Raw genomic sequence first — 17,942 nt, forward strand, 5'->3', positions numbered from 1 at the left:
AGCAGGTGACAGTAGCGTCGTAGAGTGCCACGTAATAAACAGGAGAGGGACGTCGAGGAAGAGAAGACGAAGAAGAAGAAGGCGACCATATTGATTTAAAGCAAAAAGAAACACAATAGAAGCGATTTATTTCAAGTAAAAATCAGTTATTAAAGCGAATTGTAAAGGAAGCAGTTCATCAATCGCACACTGAGTATCCCTTGTAAAATATCAAAGAAACTAAGGTAGGTTTGCGTGACACTGAACCGTCTAATTTCCGTAAAAAACATCCGAGTTGTTGTGAGCTGGTTAGCAAATAGCTAACGTTAGCGAGTGCTAAATTAGCCCTGCGGCTAACGAGCGTGCTAATTATGCCAGTTAACGATAATATTACAAAGAACGCAACTTTAACGACATGTAATGCCAAAAGTTGCTAAACTTTACACACATATTGTCATATTTCTTAGTTAAAAGCCTATAAAAAGTCCGCAAGTGTTGACACGGCGTATCGGTTGGATAGCTTAGAGCTAACACTGGCTTAGCAACGTTAGCCCAGCGGTGCTACTGTTGATTCAGCTGAGACGCAGCATTAAGGTAACGTTAAGTTACTGATTTATAAAGGCAGAACCGACACAGCCACACAGACATAATGCGTACTTTAACGTTAATACATGTTAAGTGTTTTGCAGAAAAGGTTTGGAAATTTGAAAAAAATAACGACGTTTATTTGAGTCGAAACACGAACAGTTGAGCTACTAACGTTAGCCCAAAGGAAATTCACAGTTAGCATGGCCAGAGCATCAGCAGCTTGGACCAACTTGCAGTTTTTGACAATCGATATATATACTGTAATTATTAAATGTATTTCTGTCAGACCTGGAGTCTTCACTGTAACGTCAGTCTTAAATCCGGACAGTTTGGTCTTTACTAATCGGCCTCAGACGATTTCCACCTGGCAAGTTCACCTGTGCAATCTTAACCCAAACCATTTAGCGAATTAGCTGTTAAACCCTTTCACTGTTGTGAGGTCTAGCGAGGTTTGTTATTTAAAATGCAACCAACTATGTTTAATGTTGCTCAATGCCAATACTTGTTTAGTCTGTAAAATGTCAGCAATGACAAGAACCCATTACAAGTTACCAGAAACAAAAAGTGATGTATTGAAATGAAATCGCTTTTGTCACTGGTTCCCAACCTTGTGGTCAAAATTCCCAAAAGGAAGATAACATTTGCTTGACTATTAGCAGTATAATAGCTGCATAGTTTGCTTTTTGTTTTATCTTTATAGGCCTATAAAATAGTTAAGAGTAAACAAGCTTAGAAAGGAGCGCCTCATTGGCCAACAGTTTACAACTTAGATATATTCAACGTGTAATGGTAAGTCACATTTCTTATTTTTTTAAGGGTCATGTGCTGAAAAGGTTTGGAACCACTGGCTTATGTATAGAGCTAAACTTATGAGGTGATTAACATATAATTAATTGATAACTATTATCATAATGGAGTAGTCATACTAGTCTGTCTTGAGAAAAAAATCCCCCAGTTCCAGCTTCTTGGTTGTAAGGATTTGCTGTTTTTATTTGTCGTTTGTGATCTTAAACCGAATTGGGTTAGCTGTCACTGTTGGACAGGGCTTTAGGAAATTAATTTTACAAATTTCTGACATTTCTATAGACCAGATGGATAATAAATGGTAAACGGCAGATTAATTGATAATGAAAATGGTTAGTTTGAGCCCTACTTTTAGTCTGATTTACTCAACTCCAAGATCTTAGAATTAGATTCATGATATAAATCTGAGAAAACCATATACATCTTTGTATTTGATTTGATGTGTTCCAGATTGGAGTCAGTTTTCTGTTGGTTACCTAGGTGATTAATCAACTGCTCACGGTTTGTTCTAAAACCTTTTGGTTGGGCTTTTTTTTATAGGTTACAAGTTTGAGTTGTTGGCTGACTTTGAGGAGGCAGCGGGTTGATCACGGCCACACTCGCACACCGACCTAAAGACCTGTGGTGTCCAGAGAGAGAGAGGGTCGAACACCTGGAGGAGAAAGAAAAAGAAACACACAGAGACTCAAAAGGGGTGGAAAGCTTTTGGGCTTTGGACTAGAAAACCCCTTGTATTTGTGAATTCAATTTTTTCACACAGTGGAGTGACATATATCCACACAGTGGAAATAAACGGAGAGCATTACAGACTATGATTTTGGGGAAACACTTGTACAAAGTTGGACATCCTTTTTTTCAAGGACAGGGATATTGAGCAACTCTATGGACTCAAAGTGGAAAGAGGAAATATTGTTCAATTTACAAACAGAAGTTCAAGCATTGAACTAAGATTATATTGAAGAGGCTGTTCCCCAAGTTCAGATTGCCTTAGTTGTTCTATTTCAGGACTTGAACCGCTTTGATACTTGTTCACATATAATTTTTCTATATTGTGGGCAAGTATATTCATGCATATGAATGCAAATTTCTCTTCATTTTGAAGAGCTCTTGTGTAAAAACGTGTTTTTTTTTTTTTTGTTCTTGTACGTCAGTCACTCTGTTGTTGAAGGGGACCGAACTGCACGTACATGTGTATATGTAAATACTATGAATTGACTTCTGTTGTAAAAGCTTTGGACTTAAAAAGAATAGAAAATATTGTTTGTTAATGCTTTATTAAACTTTTTTACTTTTGAAGAGAATTTTTAAAAAGAGAAACCTAAGAGGCAAAAATCTAATACTCTGAAGAAGAAGAAAAACAAGAGAGAGGAAAAATGGCAACGGCCAGAACAGAAAACATTGGCCCAGTTGTCATGGGACTGAACAAGCAGAATGGGCAACTCCGAGGACAGACTAAACCAGCGTCTGTCCAGCCAGCACCCACAACTCAAGGAAAGACTTTGGGTGCACCCCAGATAGCAGGCGGTGCCGCTCAGGACGGAGGAGGCATCAAGTTTGGAGATGACTGGAAAAAGAGCCTAAAGCTCCCTCCCAAAGACAACAGGGTCAAAACTTCAGTGAGTCAAACTTGATAACTGTTTGTTTTATCTTACTGTAAGTTAAAAGTAGTTTTCTACTGTATTCCTAACCATTCTGTATCTACTGTAGGATGTGACGTCCACCAAGGGGAATGAATTTGAAGATTACTGTCTCAAGAGAGAACTCCTGATGGGCATCTTTGAGATGGGTTGGGAGAAACCTTCCCCTATCCAGGTATGTTTTGTTTGTTTTTTTGTCAAATTGTATTTGCTAACCAGATGAACCTAATTATGTCATCATCATGCCTTTGTATACGTCTTTTTATATTTAAATGGAAGATTGTCCTTTTGTTGAATCAAACCAGGGATGTTGCAGAGAGAGAGAGAGAGAGAGAGAGAGAGAGAGCTCAGCTCAGCTCAGCGTTATGATTTAAGTATGATACTACAGTACAGTCATAGAATGAGACTAAAGATAATATTTTTCTTTCCTTGCAGGAGGAGAGCATTCCCATCGCCCTGTCTGGACGGGATATTCTGGCTCGTGCTAAGAATGGAACAGGGAAAAGTGGAGCCTATCTCATTCCACTGCTGGAGAGAATAGACCTGAAAAAGGACCACATACAGGGTGAGACGCTGCCTGTATTTTTCTACAGTAATCCTCATCCTCCATCCTTTACCATCAACCTCACTTTGGTTCCTTTGGTCATCATGCTCATTGTTCTTCTCTCATACGTCCTCTCTTGTCTCCTCATCCCTTACTACCTTATCTACACCCTCAGTGTCCCTCCTAATAAGGTCTTATAGTCTGTAAGCTGTTTTGTCATGTTGGTTTTACACTTTACATTTGCTTCTGTAACGTGTACATTTGTATGCCCTAGCACTTGTCATGGTGCCCACCCGTGAGCTGGCACTGCAGGTAAGCCAGATCTCCATCCAGATCAGCAAACACCTGGGGGGAGTCAAAGTCATGGCCACCACCGGGGGCACCAACCTGCGAGATGACATCATGCGTTTGGATGAGACTGGTAAGAAGCCACAGTGTATCTCACTGACCCACTTCATGGCATTCATCATGGCAAATATCACAAATGAGTAAATCTGCATGTTGGCTTATAGAGTTCTGATTCTTTTTTTAAAGTGTACAATTTGCACTTTAACAAGGTTAATAGTACAAATAATAGACAAATATAAAAAATAAATAATAATAAGCATATTTCAATGTTGTTTAACCTAATCTTTCCCGATGTTTTCCACATCAGTGCATGTGGTCATCGCCACGCCTGGTAGGATCCTGGACTTGATAAAGAAGGGAGTGGCAAAAGTGGATAGAGTCCAGATGATGGTGATGGATGAGGTAAACATGAATAAAAATCAACAAAACTACTAAAATCTGCTCATAATAATCAGTAGTATATATTGTCAAGGCATCTCTTTTAAATCAGATTTTTTTAACAAGTCTGTCATTTCATGTTCATCAAAATCAATTTCTTTTCAGACCCGAGCATTGCCTGCTACATGTTAAATTGTCTGTTTCCTCTCAGGCGGATAAGCTGCTGTCTCAGGATTTTGTGGTGCTCATCGAGGATATCATCAGCTTCCTGGCCAAGAACAGGCAGATCCTGCTCTACTCTGCAACCTTCCCAATCAGCGTGCAGAAGTTCATGGTGAGTAGTCGGCTAATTGCTGCACCACTCAGCCAGCCCGATGGCTCTGCGCCACTTGGCACCACTTGGCTCACACTGCAGACCAAGCTGTTCTCACACTGTGCCCAGATCTGTGTTTGTGTTTGTCTGTTGTATACTTTTCCAGGGCTGCTTTCGTCTAAAGCAATTCAGCCAGCAGTCGCTGGATTTGATTGTTTAGCTTCTGTAAAAGTCTTCTACAATGTCCTTTTGGAATGCAGTCATGCAAACTACATACTATGTAAATACTTCTGATTTCAGTTAAGTAAAGCTAATAAACCCCTACAGTGCAAAACAAACTGACCAAACAAAAACACATTTTATTACTTTAGGGCAGTCCTTCATGCTTGTACATTTGTAATAATTCTGCCGTCTTCTTGCTGTCTGAGTTTTTAAATGCACACTCTAATCTATTCATTCTCCCATGTGTCCTTGCTGTAGGCCAAGCACCTTCAGAAACCCTATGAGATAAACCTGATGGAGGAGCTGACTCTGAAGGGCATAACTCAATACTACGCCTACGTCACAGAGAGGCAAAAAGTCCACTGCCTCAACACACTGTTCTCCAGGGTAACTGACTAACTCTATATTCACCGTCCATGCTTTTTTTTAACCTGGCAGACTTGCAGTCACAAATGCACTTCTTCTCATATTGCAGTGGTGCAAACACAAATGAGTGGCAGTACAGTAGTGCATTTTTAGTTGTTGAAAGTCTAGTCTACTTATTTATGGTTGCATCCCAGGGGGTGGGATTTAACATCTCTAACAACCTGTTCTAATTCCTCTTTCAACATTAAATTGGCCAATTTAGCATCAAATCACAGGTCACAATGTTGATATAGTGATCCATAACATTCTTTTTGTCTCTCTCTCTCTGTCACAGCTTCAAATCAACCAGTCGATTATCTTCTGTAACTCCACTCAGAGGGTGGAGCTCTTGGCCAAGAAGATCACTCAGCTGGGCTACTCTTGCTTCTACATCCATGCTAAAATGATGCAGGTAAGGACAAGAAACAACTGAGCGAAATGTTGCCTCTATGCCCTTTTTTCTATTTTCAGATGGCCACTGTTTTGTTACGTGATTATTTCAAATATGATTTGAGCGAAAGTATTTATCGCCAAAGGGTTTTTATTTGTTTTCAGGAATACAGAAACAGAGTGTTCCACGACTTCAGAAATGGACTGTGCAGAAACCTGGTCTGCACTGGTGAGTTTCTGTTGTATACTTGCACATTTCAAAACTCAGAATGTAAAGTTACCCAGTGGCTATCAGAGATTTAATCTAATGTTCTATTGTGTCCCCCCCCCCCTCCAATAGATCTCTTCACCAGGGGTATTGACATCCAGGCTGTCAATGTAGTCATCAACTTCGACTTCCCCAAAAATGCTGAGACTTACCTCCATCGTATTGGCAGATCAGGTATGTTGTTGACCCCTCAATAATGTGCACTGCTTCATTATATTAAAGCTTCACTGTCTCATTTGTGGAAACTGGTTTTATTATATTTAGACAACAAATGCAAAGAAAACTCATGCTTCACATAAAAGTAAAAATGCATAAAGAATCGGTAGCTTCTTTTTGATTTAATACAAGTTGTTCAAATCGATGCATAAAGCAACGTGTGTACTAGTTCTTCCTGTGGGATGATGACATAAATACAGCTCCAACTGCTCTGTTTGCTCTTCACAGTGGTAATCCCTGGGCGCAGGATCTGAATTGGCTTTCATTCTACGATAAATTAGGACAAACCCTTACAGTAAAGCCTGTCTTGGTTAGGAATAGATAAAATAAATGACTGTTGGAGAAAGTGAATTTTTATATTTGACGTATTCTCTTGCTCTTCTCTCATTCAGGGAGGTTTGGTCACCTTGGCTTGGCCATCAACCTGATCACGTCGGAGGACCGCTTCAACCTGAAGGCCATCGAAGACCAGCTGGTGACTGACATCAAGCCCATTCCCAGCAGCATCGACAAGAGCCTCTACGTGGCTGAGTTCCACGCGTCCGGCGCTGACTGTGATGTGGAGGAGATTGAGGAGAAACCAGCACGCCAACAGGACAGCACCTAAAACAGGTGAGATGCTTTGAGATCATTGTTAGACTTTAACTGCATTAAAGATGTAAGACCCGTCTTCCTAACCTGAGTTTCTTCTCCCCTCCAGGACATACCGGGCTTTTGCACAGACATCAGCGCTTGCACACAGGCTTCAGGCAACTCTTCAGTTTTACATTTCTCACTTGTTTTCAGAGCCTGTCGAATGGATGTAAAGGCTGTTTTATTTTTTATTTTTAAGCATTTCCCTACCTGTTTCTCAAAGAAAGCTGCCTCATTCTTTTTATTAATTGAGAAACTATATTGTTTTGCACCAAACTCAGAATGGACCATGCATCCTGCGTATATGAGCTAAGCGTGTTTTTCGTAGGATTTATCTTGGTTAGACAGCACTTGCTGTTGAAACAGACCGCAGAGCAAATGTGTATCAAAGCTGTTTGAACCTGTCGTTCTTGGAAAAAGTTTTCATTATCAGCAGCGAGATTGGTCTCTTGCTAATGTTACAGTGGTGCACTTACACCAGCCATCGCTTTGTCCACTTACACTGTTGTTGTCACTAAGTGCCTTACTTACTGCCATGTGCACTCATCCATTCATAGCCTGCTGTCTTCTGTCATGCAGCAGAGTACGAGCACAAATATGGTGAATTTAATAGTAACCCTAGTTTATTTAAACATCCGTTATGCAAGGGAAAAAGACAACAATCGCACACCCTCTCCTGTTGAGAGATGTGTTGAAACACGGCTCAAACTCCTAAAAAACCATCCTGAATGTGAACGTTTATTTTTAATGTGAACATTGCAATAAAAAAAAAAGGGCAGCTTTATTTAAATACTGCGCGACTGTTTCTCCCTTTTACTATGAATAATATATGAGCAGAGTTAATACGATAAGACGGCTAAAGACACAAGCCCCCATACTGATTCATGGATGTTAGCCTGCAACCACACAAACGGCACGGGAGATGAATAGCAGCCTCATGCTTTTACATTGTGGTCGTTGCTGGTGAGTTTGCCCGCAGATCGCTTTAGTTTGGAAGTTCTTTTACATTAAAATAATCAATTGGGCTGGTGAATACTCTAAACCCATCGGCCACTGAAGCTGGTAGATGAAAAAGAAGTTTCCACTCCTGCATGCTGCGACAGCGAAGGACTAATGCATCAGAGGCTGGTTCAGAACCGTTTTGATAGTAACATTTGCCATTACCAAGCTGATACACAATTAAGTATCAACAGGTCCAAGGGATACATTGTTTTTGTAGAAGTTGGTGCAAAACTATAGTTTGAAATCCCTGCTGTTTTCCTCCCCCCCCCTCTAGTTATATTGTGTGGAATTAGTTACAGGAGCAAATCCAAGGTAAAACCCTTCTTTTTTTTCTTTTTTTAAACCCCCAAACGTGACAAAATGGAAGTTGGTGAATGAACTAGTTGCCAATGTAGTTATTCTCTAGCCCAGTGGTTGAATGCTAAGCTCTTGAGCATACTTGATTGAGTATTGCTGCTGTTGCATTAGAAACTCCTCTTCAGGCTTTGCTTTTATGAAATGATGTACTGGATATGAAATGGTGTCATAGACTACAAGGTGGTGAAACCTGCTCGGTCTGTAGAGGAGACCTCTAATTGAACCACGACTAAAATTAGAAAAGTTTTCTTTCTGCAGCAGCAAAGATCTCTTTTTTTTTTCTCCCCCTTTTCTTCCCCCAGCACAGCTGTGTTTTATAATAACAATGGGAGGGGTGGGCTCTGTGTTTTGAAAGCAAAATTGTAGCATCTCTGAACAGGCAGCTGTGACTTCTTTGTTTTTGTCCTCCCCTTTACAGAGCATCACTTGTGATTAGAAAAAAAGACATAAAAAAGAAAGTATTTTTGCTTTTAAGATTTATTTTTGATGTTGCTTAAAGCAGTTTGAAGAGGGGAGGGACGGGACTGTGAGGCTTTAGCACTAGGTAACGTGAAGGTTTTTTGGGTGGGTTTGCAGAAACCAAGGTGTTTGTTTTTTTGTTTTTTTTGGGGGGGGTTTGGGTTTAAAGATGCTCTTTGGGCATCTTGGATCTTTCCTTCTCTGGTACTTAAAGCAAAGACAAAAGCTTTGATTTAAAGTTGTTTTCCCTCAAAAGTACACAATACTTGTTTTCTTTGTGTTTTAAGTACCAGAGAGAGTGTTGAGTTATACGGGAAAGAGTTTTCTGGAAATCGTTAAAGCACTGATCCTCTTGAACCAGTGTGAGTATGTGTGACGATGATCAAAGTGCTTTGATTTGTTTTCAGCAACTCTGTAAATTTTCCACGAGGGCAATCTATATACGAGGTGTTATGAATCATTTTGAGGAAATTGTAAATGATTCATTGTTTACACTAGTCGTTTACAATTACAAAAAAGAAAATACTTTGCTTCATGAGCGGAGGACAGCGGTTGACATTTTTGTTCTCTTGAAATTGATTTTCAGGATTTACATTGAAGCAAAACCAAAAGAGTGTGTGTGTGTGTGTGTGGTGGGTTTGCATAAGCGAGAGAGTGTGAGCTGTATGTTTGAAGCTGTGACAGGCTGAGTTTAGTTACAAATCATTACATTTACATGCAGCTTCAACTGAACCAGAACATTGGATAGGTTTGGAGAAATGGAGCCAACTAGTTAGTCGTGCGGATGTGAATAATTTGGAATAAGAATAAAACTGCCGTTAACGGTGAGGCTGCATGTAAGCGTAATTGATGTCCTTTTTTTCTGTTTTCATGTGCAGACTCGTCGTCTTGTGTTTTTGTTGGCGGTCTACGATGTCTTATATCAGTATGGCTGTTTACATTTGTCAGGGATGTGTTTTTTGTTTTTCCTTTACCATCTCCATCGTCAAGTTTGTGGACATAAATCTAATTTCTTATGACAAATTTCCACTTTGCTGTTCTTTATCTATGTTTTATGTCCCTGATCACGTCCCTGACAGTCATTCCATGAGCTCTTTTGTGACCCAAATAACAGCAAAGCTTATGCATTTATAGCTGAATCTATCAAGGTAGGGATGTTTTTTGAAAGATGTAACATTAAAAAAAAAAAAAAGCCACTTGGCTATTGTCAAATATTCGATGTCATCCCAGACTTTTGCCTGGAATTGGCGCCCAAATCTCTAAACCCCTTAAAGGAAAAACTAGCCTTTATTACAACTTCATTCAACTTTTTGTAGCTCCAGCCATATGTTCTATTTGTTATGACAACCGTTTTATCATACACAATCCAACTGATGACTGGAGCAATGCAAATTAAGACCCAAGTTGAAATAAAATGTAGTGAAGTTGTGCATCAGTGGCCACAAAGGAGGTTATGATGAATGCCGTTGTGAATGTTGAGTGATTCTGTTGATTTTGTCATCTGGTGTTAAGACGTCTTTGTCTGTGTGTGTGCACTCTGGCCTGTGGAGTCAGGAGTGCTGACGGGGGGGGATAATTGTCAAAATTTGTTTAAAAAGGGTAACTGTTACAAAAATGAAAAGGTGGGGATTTGGGTAAAAAAAGTTTTGGCAGTTTTGGGATTCTTTATAATCTAAATTGGTGGAAATAAAAACAAAAAGTAATCTTGACTTAAACCTAGTATGAATGGCTGAGCTGCCCCTAATATCTATACTGTGCATAGCTCAATTTAATTGGATCTCTTAATGTGCTGCACTAATGTAGACTCACCCACGCTTCAGGCCATTTCAGCCAAATGTAATGAACTCAGCAGAATTGTTGTAGTAAGCTGAGGGTTAAGTCACAGTAGTATTTCCCCTGCAACATAGACTGAAAACAGTGGTGTTAAGACTCTAAATTGGCTTTCAAATTGTTTTATGTTTCAATGTAGCTGAGGATTTTCTCTACAACATGAATAAGGAGGAGTGGTAATACATTGATTCTAAATTGGCTCGCAAAAATGTTGGTTCAGTCGATGACTCATTCTTAAAAATTGTTTTCTTTATAAAACAAATTGTTTTTATTTGAGTTGTTCAGTCTTCTCTGTACTTATTGGTACCTTGGTGGCCCTGCTTCTCCTAAAACAATTATCAGCACCATGTTCAAGTGAGTAACATCATTTTGGACTTGAATTGTATTAACTTAAAACCAGACTCCATGTTTATTTATCCCATTATTTCCTTTTCATACCATTAGAATAAAACTCGGGTGGTACCAGGAAAAAAAAATGTAATTTTTGCATTGTTTGTTTTCATTCCTTACCAAATGCATCGAAGACGCACTAGGTATTTCAACGAGTGCTGATCACTCTGTCCTCTACTGTTGTAATGTGGAAATACATGCAGGGGTAATAAAATTCGATGAATTGAACTGAAATTTACGCTGCCAGGTGTTCTGTTTTATTACATTGTCATATTTAATTACATGATGTGGTCTCTTAGGCGTGACATGTTACAATACTAGTTATTATATATATAATTATAATAATTGTGTAAATGGTTTACCATGTAAGCTTTAAAGGACCATAACCAGTGTTTTCAGGTGCAAATCAGGCCCCAAAAGCCCCAGATTTACTGTGTGTCAGTTGGCTTTTGGTAATTTGACAAATTGCATTACAGTTTAGGAATTTTCAACAACTTCTACAGTAGCACTGAACTTACTTTTTTAGCCATTTGTTTGGAACGGATGAGCTTACAGGTTGAATACATTTAATGTATTTTCACTTTGGAATTAAAAAAAGCTTCTGCCAAATGACTGCAATATCAATTTGGTCCTGCATTATTATGTAGCCTAACCTTGTGGCTTTGTTTAAATGGACTCTGTGACAAAATCTAATCTGAAAACCTTACATGTTTTACTTTGAATAAACATAAAATACTTTTGGAACATCCATTACAAATGCACAATATACATTACTAATTAGCACTCGCCTGTTAATGGCTTTCCACTCCTAATAATACGTTCACCTTTGTACACAGGTGTGCACGCTACTCTCTCATTAGGCTGTTCAGTGGAAACAGTGGGGCCCCTGAAAGCTGCTGCTGTGGTGTGGCTGGATAAATAAAGAGGCGCTATTGTGTGTCAACGTTGTTAACGTTATGACTTTGCAATGTATACAGACCGTCAGGGTGCCATTTGACCTTGAAGGAATTCCTTCATAACATTTTACTACACCCGCTCTACTGCCTGCATTTCTCCGCCAATCGTTAACCCCAGAATTAATCATCCCGCCCCTCTGCAACTGACTGCACTTCGATTAGCCAATAGCGTAAGAGTAGGCGCGTGACGTAATCGACTTAAAAACACGCCTTCGACGCTTCTGACACATACAAAAAATAAATAATAATCTTCCGACACTGTTTGCCTGGCAGGTGTTTCAGCCAATCATTCGTCAGGATCATGGTCCGTCATGCAATTGTAACGTGTCTTGAGAAAATAGGCGGGACCCTAGCGTTACCCACTTCTTCTTCTTTGGTGCTACCGGACTCAACTTCCGGCTGCATCGTCCTCTGGAAATCACAACGTGAGTAGTTATCGTTAGCTATGTGTTTTGTATAACAAGAGGTTTAACTGGGGCCATATTAACTTATTAGCTGTTTTTTTCTGCAGTTGAAATCTCACAAAGTGATCTTTGTTTTCCTTCACCGGCAGCAACCGTTTGTTTTAAGGCTGTCAGCTGCTGGCTGGAAGCTAGCTAGCTTAGCTAACTTTTCTATACTGGCTTGTAGGTGAGGCAGGTTTCATTCAAACCATTAGCTACATCTAATAATGACAGCAGTTAGCGATCACTATTTTCTTACTTATCTTCATCACATAACGTTATTGTTACTTATTATAAGCCGGTCTTTCATACCTGCTGCTGCTCTTCCTTTGTATGAATGAACATGATCTGTGTGAAAGGTTAAAGGGGCCCTCCACCGATTGAACACATGAAGATACGTTTACTCATTATGGGAACTATTACTTAGCCTGAGGCCTGTAGTACAGGTTTGCCTTCTTTTGCTCAGAGAGAAACGTGCTAACTTCTGGGAAATTAACCCTGAGGATGTCATCAGGGTGTGTTGTGTCCTTGTTCTATGAGTTAATTTAATTACCAGTTTCTGACTTGCAAATTGAGTTCACGTCAACATCAGATGTTTCTGAAAGCTTGGATATATCGGACTAGGGCTGTCAAAATTGGCCAAAAATGCATGCTTCTGTGCATCAGTGATAAAATATTTAGCATTACAAACTGTACATGTTGAGTTTGAAATATGTGGGCATTAACCAGGCGTGGAAGGTCTAATGAAGCTAGTGGTAAGCATTATGTAAAATATAGCATCCAAAATACTTGTATTATTTATTATACGTCTTGATGTGGTTATGGTCAAGAGGTAGTTTTAGCCTCTGCTTCTCCCATTCTTTTCTTTAAATATGTCGGTTGTATTTCCAAATGTTACAACTTTACATGTTAAATTGCTCTACACTATTGGATTATCTGGCCTGCCTGCATCAGTTACACTACATCGATCAGGTTATTTATTGTCTTAAAGGTCCCATGACATGGTGCTCTTTGGATATTTTATATAGGCCTTAGTGGGGGGGGTCGGCAAGGTGGAGGGTGGGGGTGTGGTCTTGACCAACTGCCACTTTGCTCGTTTGAAAGCCATGATGTCTCTCTCTTTCTCATGGGCGGACCAAATTCTCTGGGCGGGCAAAGCAGAGAAAGGGGAGGTAACCTTCCTCCTTATGACATCATAAAGGGAAGATTCCAGATCGTCTCATCTGAGCTTTAATTTTCTCAAAGGCAGAGCAGGATACCCAGAGCTCGGTTTACATCTATTGCCATTTCTAGCCACTGGGGGACCATAGGCAGGCTGGGGGAACTCACATTAATGTTAAAAAAACCTCATAAAGTGAAATTTTCATGCCATGGGACCTTTTTAAAGTACGTTGCGTTGCCGTTATCTGCATGGTACTACCAACAGCCTCTTGGCTAATCACTCACCCTCTCGCTTGCTCTATCCCCTAATTTCTCTCTGCCAGAATGGGCAGTGTTTTGGCTGCCAGCTCCCCCAACCCTCCACCTCCTGCCTCTGGCGGTGCTGCTACTGCTGTTGCCCCTGGGTTGACGGTGCCACCAGGCTTTGGGATGCCTCCAGTCTCCCCAGTTATACCCTCTACTGGGGCAGCCTCAGGACAGGAGCAGGGGGCAGAAAGCTCTTTGCCTAACCCGGGTGCATTTGAGGAGTGCCATCGCAAGTGTAAAGGTAAATGGAGATAATAAAAAAAGAAGTCATTTGAGTCGAGGCTTAAGAAGTCTTGCTCCTGATAATTATGCACAAAATAATGTATAACTATATACCTGTACTACCTGGTTTTGCTTTCTTATTTGTCTTTTCTAAATCTAACTGCATCCGTGTTTTTCTTCCCAGAGGTTTTCCCTATGCAGATGGAAGGCGTCAGGCTAGTTGTCAACAAGGGCCTTAGCAACCACTTCCAGGTCAGTCAAGTTTCTTTTTACAGCTGAGATTTTTACCAACAGAAATTGGAACGTTGGACGTGTAGTTACATTTTGTGCACGTCAGGCTACGGCGTAGGGTCCGGCGTAGACGCAGAGGGGTCTGCGGGGGTACGCTGTCGATTCTACACACGACTATAAAACTTTAAACTCCAAACTTGAATTCCAGTGTGGAACAGACCAAAGTAAGTGGACTGCAAATGTGTTAAAGGTATATTTTTAATTGTGTCCTTTTTAAACTCTCTTTAAGGTGAATCACACTGTGCTGCTGAGCACCACGGGAGATTCCACCTACAGGTTTGGTGCTACATATGTTGGAACAAAGCAGATGGGTCCAGCAGAGGTATGCTGCAGTAAAGTCACTGTGAATCCAATCTGTAAGATGTTTATATTTTCTTTTTCTTTTTTTTATATCTATGAAACAAATGGTCTTTTTGTTCAGTTTTTTCCAGTCATGGTGGGAGACATGGACAACAGTGGCAGCCTTAACGCCCAGATCATCCACCAGGTCACCAGCAGAATACGATCCAAACTGGCCTTCCAGGTAAAGCTCAAACGTTGTTTTTTTTTTTTCCCACTGTTGGACCTTTTCATAAAAAAAACTTTAATACCATTGGTACCGTGATATTTCTTTACTTTGACAGTTTATTTCCATTTAATTTTTCCTGATTTCTCTCACTGTGCATGATGTCAACTGGAGCTAGATCGATTAATTGGCAGGCCCAATTGTAGTTTTTTGCAGATTTATTGTATCTTGGGATCAGTAAGTAAATAAATAAAAAATAAATATATATATATATATATATATATATATATATATATATATATATATATATATATATATATATATATATACACACACACACACGTTTAACCAAATTTAGTGAAATTGAAAAAACAATAATTACCCGCTGATGTATCATTGTTAGACATTTTAAAATCGCAAATAAAGATATCGGTATCGCCCTTGAAAATCGAGCATCAGTCGGACCGTAACGTTGACTCTGTAAAACTCTGTCCTGTCCTCAGACACAACAACACAAGTTTGTGAACTGGCAAGGCGATGCGGAGATTAAGGGGGAAGATTTTACTGCAACGATGACACTTGGAAACCCAGATGTCCTTGTCGGCTCTGGTAGGTCTTCAGTCTTCACTTTGTCATCCAAAGACTAAAACGACTTTCTATCCTTTTTTAAAAAAAAAATATTTTAGGATTGGTTTTTAATTTTCTGAAAATGGACATCTAATTAAACCAAAACAAAGATTTAGTTCTGAACCTGAACACCTGTTTTTGTGCACCTTGTCAGGTATTGTTATAGCACACTACCTCCAGTCCATAACGCCAACTCTGGCTCTGGGAGGGGAGCTGGTTTACCACCGCAGGCCGGGGGAGGAAGGCACAGTGATGTCTTTCGTCGGCAGATACACAGGTGAGACACACGTTATTATTCAGTTGGAATTAATGAGTCCACAATGTTGTGTGTGTGTGTGTGTGTGTGTGTGTGTGTGTGTGTGTGTTTCTCTCTCTCATTTGGTTAAACCAGTATTGACTTGACCTTCCTCTGTATAGGCAGTAACTACATCGCCACATTGACCCTCGGCTCAGCGGGGGCTCATGCTTCGTACTATCACAAAGCCAACGAGCAGGTAACTTTGTTGCCTTTTTACTCGTTTGTTTGCCAGCCTCCTGTTAAAAATACAATGCAAACCATTTGCAGCTTTTGTTTGTAACTTGATTGACAAGTGGGTAAATGCTCCCTGACCTGAAAGCATTTTTCTTCATAAATCTGGTATTCATCGGGATCTAACTGGCTGCTGCTCTTCAACAGTTGCAGCTCGGTGTGGAGTTTGAGGGGAGCACCCGCATGCAGGACACCAGCGTGTCGTTTGGCTACCAGCTAGATGTGCCTAAAGCTAATTTACTGTTTAAAGGTACGATGTGTATACACTCTTTATTCCAGGTAAAACACACGGGGATCGTCCTGCACAGGTAGCTTTACAAAGTCTTCGTAGCAGCCAAGTATTATATATTGTTATAGATTACAGAGGAAAACCAAAAAGGCAGTCACTTGGAAAATCATGGAGTTGATGAATTTACAAGCCATTGTTAGAATTTAGCAGCAGGTGACTGGACATTTTGTGTCCTGATGTGTTATGCATCCAGGCAAGACTATTCCTTCAGGAATTAGAGCTGCACTTTGACATTGCCCGTGTAATGTCTATATGTATGTGTATATTTTTTAATCGATTTAAAATGGACAGTTTTCCAAGAGGAAATAATGAAAGATTCTCACGGAAAAGTTGTTATATTACCACACAGAATAATGGCCTATACCTGTGAATGAGAATGCTATTTTTTACAAATGATAAAGAGGACAGTGCACAGGCATACATGTCTGCAGTTGTTTGTATCACTCTTTATGAAATCTAATATTCTGTCTCCTGCTCCTCTTCAAGGTTCAGTAGACAGTAACTGGGTAGTTGGTGCAACGTTAGAAAAGAAGCTGCTCCCGCTGCCGCTCTCTTTGGTTCTCTGCACCTTCCTCAACCACCGCAAGAACAAGTTCCAGTGTGGTTTTGGCATCACCATCGGTTAGACTGACTGAGCAGCAGGTTATCGACCTGCAGACCGACTTCACAGAACAGACAGACCCACTATGGACAAGCAGACTATGCCATGTACAACACTGTGTAACACTGTGTGTCCCATCACTTCAATCTGCTTTATTCGGCCATTGTCACGTTATTGGTTTCATCAAATGTGGTGAATAGAAGGTAATATTGTAAATTTATTGCATTTAATCCTGTAAGATTAATTAACTGAATGATCAGAAGTGAGTAATGTGATTGGTCAGGAATTAGTTGACTGTGGACTCTCAAAACAAACCAATAGACAGGAGAAAGACTTAACACGTTAAGAGACATTACAGAATTACTCTTTGTTTTATTCACTGAGTTCATTGCCCCTTGCTCCGGTCTTGTTTTTTTTTACTGTAAAGTCTGTCTTGGCGTGCGGTGAATGAAATCCTTGTCATTTGCTTGTTTAAAGGTGATTTATTGGTTACAGACAAGTTTACAAGCTATCAAAGGAAGTGTACTGTACTGCATGTCACGTTCACAATCCATCACTTGTTTTGTTGCCTTTTTTATGTTGCATACATATGTTGAACAGTATATATGACCTGTATATACCTCTTGGAAACTGATAAATACCATTTCTTACAAAAAATAAACTGTCTTTTGTCATTTCCTTCAGACGATCTTGTCTCTGCTGGAGTGTGAGATACTGTGATAAGGGAACATTATTATTATTATTATTATGATAAAGATTTTACACCCCAAAACTGTGCCGAATGAGTTCAATTTACACAAAAATAGGGGGGGGGAGACTAAAAAGTTTGTTTCCCTGCCAGCTATAATAATCCAGTACAAATGAGATTCAGGTAACCAAACCCGGTAGTTGAGGCACATTTGCAGTTTTTCTCTGTGGTCAAAAATCAGTTTAGACTTTGCCTTAAAGACCTCTTGTGTTGACCTCGGGTCACATTGACCCGTTTTAAATTTTTGTTTTATATCAGGAAAATATGGGACGTAGAAATAAGCGCTGAAATGTGTAGAAGAAAAATTTAAAACGTTGGAAAAAGCAAAAACAAATTTTGAAAAAAAAGGCGTCAAAAATGTCAGGAAAAAAAAAAGGTTTTTTTCAAGGTTGAAGGGAAGACAACACAAGGGTTAAATAGAGTCAAATCATAACCAAAGTTATCTCAAGACACTTTTCATATAGAGCCGATCTAGACCACCCTAACATTTACAGAGACCCA

The 17,942-nt window shown here is 39.8% G+C and overlaps 2 protein-coding genes and 1 long non-coding RNA gene across 3 annotated transcripts; 2 read left to right on the top strand and 1 right to left on the bottom strand.

Moving 5' to 3' along the window:
* The first annotated feature begins 60 nt into the window (after positions 1–60).
* On the top strand, positions 61–6,881 carry LOC144528402 (putative ATP-dependent RNA helicase ddx6). The gene is made up of 13 exons (XM_078266945.1): positions 61–224; positions 1,912–2,987; positions 3,079–3,183; positions 3,444–3,573; positions 3,827–3,973; positions 4,208–4,302; positions 4,490–4,612; positions 5,072–5,200; positions 5,514–5,630; positions 5,774–5,837; positions 5,949–6,050; positions 6,485–6,704; positions 6,793–6,881. Exons 2-12 carry the CDS (start codon positions 2,745–2,747, stop codon positions 6,697–6,699), a joined length of 1,470 nt encoding a protein of 489 aa, XP_078123071.1. The 5' UTR covers positions 61–224; positions 1,912–2,744; the 3' UTR covers positions 6,700–6,704; positions 6,793–6,881.
* LOC144528404 (uncharacterized) lies at positions 6,109–6,859 on the bottom strand. The gene is made up of 2 exons (XR_013502898.1): positions 6,771–6,859; positions 6,109–6,695 (listed from the first exon to the last, which is right to left on the bottom strand). It is a non-coding gene; the product is annotated as an uncharacterized LOC144528404 (long non-coding RNA).
* A 5,161-nt stretch (positions 6,882–12,042) lies between the features above and the next one.
* On the top strand, positions 12,043–17,354 carry tomm40l (translocase of outer mitochondrial membrane 40 homolog, like). Its single transcript, XM_078266946.1, has 10 exons — positions 12,043–12,144; positions 13,647–13,870; positions 14,036–14,103; positions 14,372–14,464; positions 14,564–14,665; positions 15,151–15,256; positions 15,429–15,551; positions 15,692–15,768; positions 15,951–16,053; positions 16,579–17,354. Exons 2-10 carry the CDS (start codon positions 13,648–13,650, stop codon positions 16,716–16,718), a joined length of 1,035 nt encoding a protein of 344 aa, XP_078123072.1. The 5' UTR covers positions 12,043–12,144; position 13,647; the 3' UTR covers positions 16,719–17,354.
* The last annotated feature ends 588 nt before the right edge of the window (positions 17,355–17,942 follow it).

This window comes from Sander vitreus, chromosome 14, assembly GCF_031162955.1.
Source record: "Sander vitreus isolate 19-12246 chromosome 14, sanVit1, whole genome shotgun sequence".
Classification (NCBI taxonomy): domain Eukaryota; kingdom Metazoa; phylum Chordata; class Actinopteri; order Perciformes; family Percidae; genus Sander; species Sander vitreus.